The following is a 4,012-nucleotide window of genomic DNA, read 5'->3' on the forward strand; positions in this document are numbered from 1 at the left end:
ACACAGTGAAGTATTAGATACCTCTGACTTTAACACACAGTGAAGTATTAGATACCTCTGACTTTAACACACAGTGAAGTATTAGATACCTCTGATTGCCCTCTTTTGAGGCCAACAAGGGTAAGACACTTGATCCTATCCTTGATTCCACTGTGCCTGGCCCCTTGAGGAACTTACTCGTTCCTAAGGTTTCAAACTAAAACATTTAATGTAGCTGTGGAGGGACCACCTTTAAATGCCATTCCTCTGCTGTCAGAGATCTTTTCCAAATGCACATAGTGAATGCACACTTTCTGCAGAAGCCTCAGAAGTCCCCAGTGTTTCCTGCTCCTGCCTCCATGGATGTCCCTCCTTTGTGACTGTGTTTCATCTATGGCCCCTACCTCCTTGACCCCCAGGCTGCTGCCAGAATCTATCTGCTGGCTGCTTTGTAGCCATTCGGCCAACCAGCCTTTTCCACATGAGGAGACATCCATCACACCGTGGTCACTCCCCACTCCACCATATCCGTTCCTATGTGTCTTGCTTTGAACTCATGCTTTCCCCTTCCTGTCCCAGGTACAGCTGTTCAGAGGAGATCCTGACAGTGGCTGCCATGCTCTCTGTCAACAACTCCATCTTCTACCGACCAAAGGACAAGGTCGTCCATGCTGACAATGCCCGTGTCAACTTCTTTCTCCCTGGTGGTGACCACCTGGTTCTGCTAAACGTTTACACACAGGTCACTGGCCTTGGGTGAGTGGGAATGAGAGACACCGGGGGACTTTAGTCCTGCTGTATACTTAACTATCTCTCCTTTCTTTTTAACCCTTTTCCCAGTGGGCTGAGAGTGGTTACTCTTCCCAGTGGTGCTATGAGAACTTTGTACAGTTCAGATCAATGCGCCGAGCCCGGGATGTGCGGGAACAGCTGGAAGGGCTCTTGGAACGTGTGGAAGTTGGTCTTAGTTCCTGCCAGGGGGACTATATCCGTGTACGCAAGGTCAGCATTTCTTCAGCCTCCTGCTCTCCACCCCCAATGCCTTCCCAGGAGCAAGCTTCTCTGGGGGCATGCAGCAGTTCCTCTAGCCTGAGAGCATGCCTTCTTCCCCTGGTGTATGACGGTGTCCTCCCAGGGCCCTTTCTTCCCCAGACCGCTGAAGGTTCATTCCTGGGGAGTTCTTCATGCATTCCTTATCTCTCTAGTTTTCCTGAAGCTTGAATTAAAAAGGTAGTGAGCTCTTAGGGTCCCTAGATGTCTGCCTTTTCCATTGATTTTCTTGCCTGCCTGCTCCTTAGGCCATCACTGCTGGATACTTTTACCACACGGCACGGTTGACTCGGAGCGGCTACCGCACAGTAAAACAGCAGCAGACGGTCTTCATTCATCCCAACTCCTCCCTCTTTGAGCAACAGCCACGCTGGCTGCTCTACCACGAACTTGTCTTGACCACCAAAGAGTTCATGAGACAGGTGAGAACATCCTGTGCCCACACACGTGGAGACTATGTAGAGAGATGGTATCCTGACAAGCTAAGAACCCAGGTTCAAGTTGCTGGGACTGGTACAGAAAGAGGAAGGTAGGGTAAAATAGAAAGACATCCTTTGTTTTGTTTTTGTTTTTGTTTTTGAGACTGAGTCTCGCTCTGTTGCCCAGGCTGGAGCGCGGTGGCGCAATCTAGCCTCACTGCAACCTCTGCCTCCCAGGTTCAAGATAGTCTCATGCCTCAGCCTTCCAAGTGGCTGAGATTACAGGCGCAAGCCTCAACGCCTGGCTAATTTTTGTTATTTTTAGTAGAGATGAGGTTGCACCATGTTGGCCAGGCTGGTCTTAAATGCGTGCCTCGGCCTCCCAAAGTGCAGGGATTACAGTTGTAAGCCACTGTGCCCAGCCCAAAGACATCCTTTCTAACAGGTGTCAGCATCTTCCAAGATCTGAGAACTAGACATTTATTCAATACATATTTGAATGGCTACTGTATAGGTGCTGGGGCCATAATGAACAAAGCAGAGTGTCTCTTGTCTCACAGAGTGTACTTAGTCTATGTTCTAGGCTTTTCTTTTTTTTTTTTGAGACAAGAGTTTCGCACTCTAGTAGCCTACGCTGGAGTGCAGTGGCACAGTCTCAGCTCATGCAACCTCTGCCTTCCAGTTTCAAGCGATTCCCCTGCCTCAGCCTCCAGTGTAGCTGGGATTACAGGTGCCCACCACCACGCCCAGCTAATTTTTGTATTTCTAATAGAGACAGGGTTTCACCATGTTGGCTGGGTTGATCTGGAACTCCTGACCTCATGATCCGCCCGCCTCAGTCTCCCAAAATGTTGGGATTACAGGCGTGAGTCACCACGCCTGGCATGTTGTTCTAGACTTTTCTTAGGAATAGCTTATTTGGTATCTTGAATAACATATAGAGGTGTATCTGCCCTTTGGATATATAATAATAGAGCCAGGCACCTTTACCCCTAGCCCTGCAGTCAAAGAGGAAAGATAACTTTTGACCACACACGTAAGGATCTAGGTTGGGGCTGGGCATAGTGGCTCATTCTTGTAAACCATCCTAGCACTTTAGGAGGCCAAGGCAGGATCCCAGCACTTTGGGAGGCCGAGATCAGCCCAGGCAACATACTGAGACCCCATCTATACAAAAAATTAATGGAGCACTGTGATGTGTGCCTGTAGTCTCAGCTACTTGGGAGGCTGAGGCAGAAGGACTGCTTTGAGCCTGGGAGGTCGAGGCTGCAGTGAGCCATGCCCGGGCAACAGAGCAAGACCCTGTTTCAATTTAAGAAAAAAATAATAACAACAACAAAAGATCTACGTTGGAAAGAAGGGAACTCCATTGATCTTTTCTCTCTTCTTCTAGGTACTGGAGATTGAGAGCAGCTGGCTTCTGGAGGTGGCTCCCCATTATTATAAGGCCAAGGAGCTAGAAGATCCCCATGCTAAGAAAATGCCCAAAAAAATAGGCAAAACACGAGAAGAGCTAGGGTAAGAGAAGGACGTAAACAGAACCTGTGACACCAGCTCCTTTTCCTTCTATACATTATTTAATACCTATTAAATAAAATTATTTTTGGAATAAAGCTTGTGGGAATATTTGGGATCTAGAGAAAGTGATATATGAAATTCTATCTCATATAGTCAGTTAAACTTTATTATTTACAAGTTAAATTACAGAGCAGCTTTACACAGCATGAGATGGAAAGGAAGGAAGGAGAGAAAAGAGAGGAAGCTGGCTCCTGAGATTCTTGGCTGCCTCCACCTCCTTCTCTTGGGCTTAGCAGTCTTCAGTGCTGCCCCCATTCAAAGGTCAAGGATCAGGGCTTGGAACACAGGTTTAAGTCAGGTTCTGGCTCTGACAGCCCCAGGGCCACCAGGGCTCCCACTAGCAGCTTCTTCACAGGCGTTGGAGGTGAGTGTGAAGGCATCAGCTGCAAGGAGAAAGGTTAATGCCAGTTGGGGGAGGCACACGGATGTTCTACCCTTCACCCCACCCAGCCCTACCTAGGACTCACTTTATCTAGACGATGGCGACAAATGAGGCCACTGGAATTCAGGTAGAAAGTGGAGTAGGCATCATAGGTCCTGGGGAATACAGGGAGGCTTACTGAGGGAGAAGGTGACTGGTCCCAAAGCTGAATTCAAGCATTTGTTTAAACGAGTAGTCTCTAAATTCTGCTACATATTAGATCACCTGGGCAGCTTACAAACATCTCAGTGCTTAGGTTGTCCCGTCTCAATTAAATCAGTGTTTGGCATCAATATTTTTTAACGATCCTTGGGCATTTCTACCATGCAGCAGTTTGGGAACTGCTGGTTTAAAAACTTATATCCAATGTTTGTGGCTGAGCCTAACATTTTATTGCGATTCTACTCCCAGGCAGAAATTTACCAGGTTGTAAGGCTCAACATAAGAGACAGGACTTTTCAGGCCGGGCATGGTGGCTCAAGCCTGTAATCCCAGCACTTTGGGAGGCCGAGACGGGCGGATCACGAGGTCAGGAGATAGAGACCATCCTGGCTAACACGGTGAA

The 4,012-nt window shown here is 48.0% G+C and overlaps 2 protein-coding genes across 3 annotated transcripts in view; one reads left to right on the plus strand and one right to left on the minus strand.

Moving 5' to 3' along the window:
- DHX16 (DEAH (Asp-Glu-Ala-His) box polypeptide 16) overlaps positions 1-3,087 on the plus strand; it is a 21,815-nt gene extending 18,728 nt beyond the window's left edge. For both annotated transcript variants that reach the window (XM_011945025.1, XM_011945026.1), the window contains exons 17-20: positions 559-721; positions 820-981; positions 1,278-1,451; positions 2,842-3,087. In XM_011945025.1, the coding sequence (XP_011800415.1) occupies positions 559-721; positions 820-981; positions 1,278-1,451; positions 2,842-2,970 (628 nt within the window). In that variant the 3' untranslated portion in view covers positions 2,971-3,087. The remainder of the gene's footprint in view (positions 1-558; positions 722-819; positions 982-1,277; positions 1,452-2,841) is intronic.
- LOC105513958 (chromosome unknown open reading frame, human C6orf136) overlaps positions 3,007-4,012 on the minus strand; it is a 5,937-nt gene continuing 4,931 nt past the window's right edge. The window contains 2 exon segments of the mRNA XM_011945024.1: positions 3,007-3,409; positions 3,494-3,563. Of these exon segments, the coding sequence (XP_011800414.1) occupies positions 3,296-3,409; positions 3,494-3,563 (184 nt within the window). The 3' untranslated portion in view covers positions 3,007-3,295.

The sequence above is a fragment of the Colobus angolensis genome, unplaced genomic scaffold, assembly GCF_000951035.1.
Source record: "Colobus angolensis palliatus isolate OR3802 unplaced genomic scaffold, Cang.pa_1.0 Scaffold238, whole genome shotgun sequence".
Lineage (NCBI taxonomy): Eukaryota > Metazoa > Chordata > Mammalia > Primates > Cercopithecidae > Colobus > Colobus angolensis.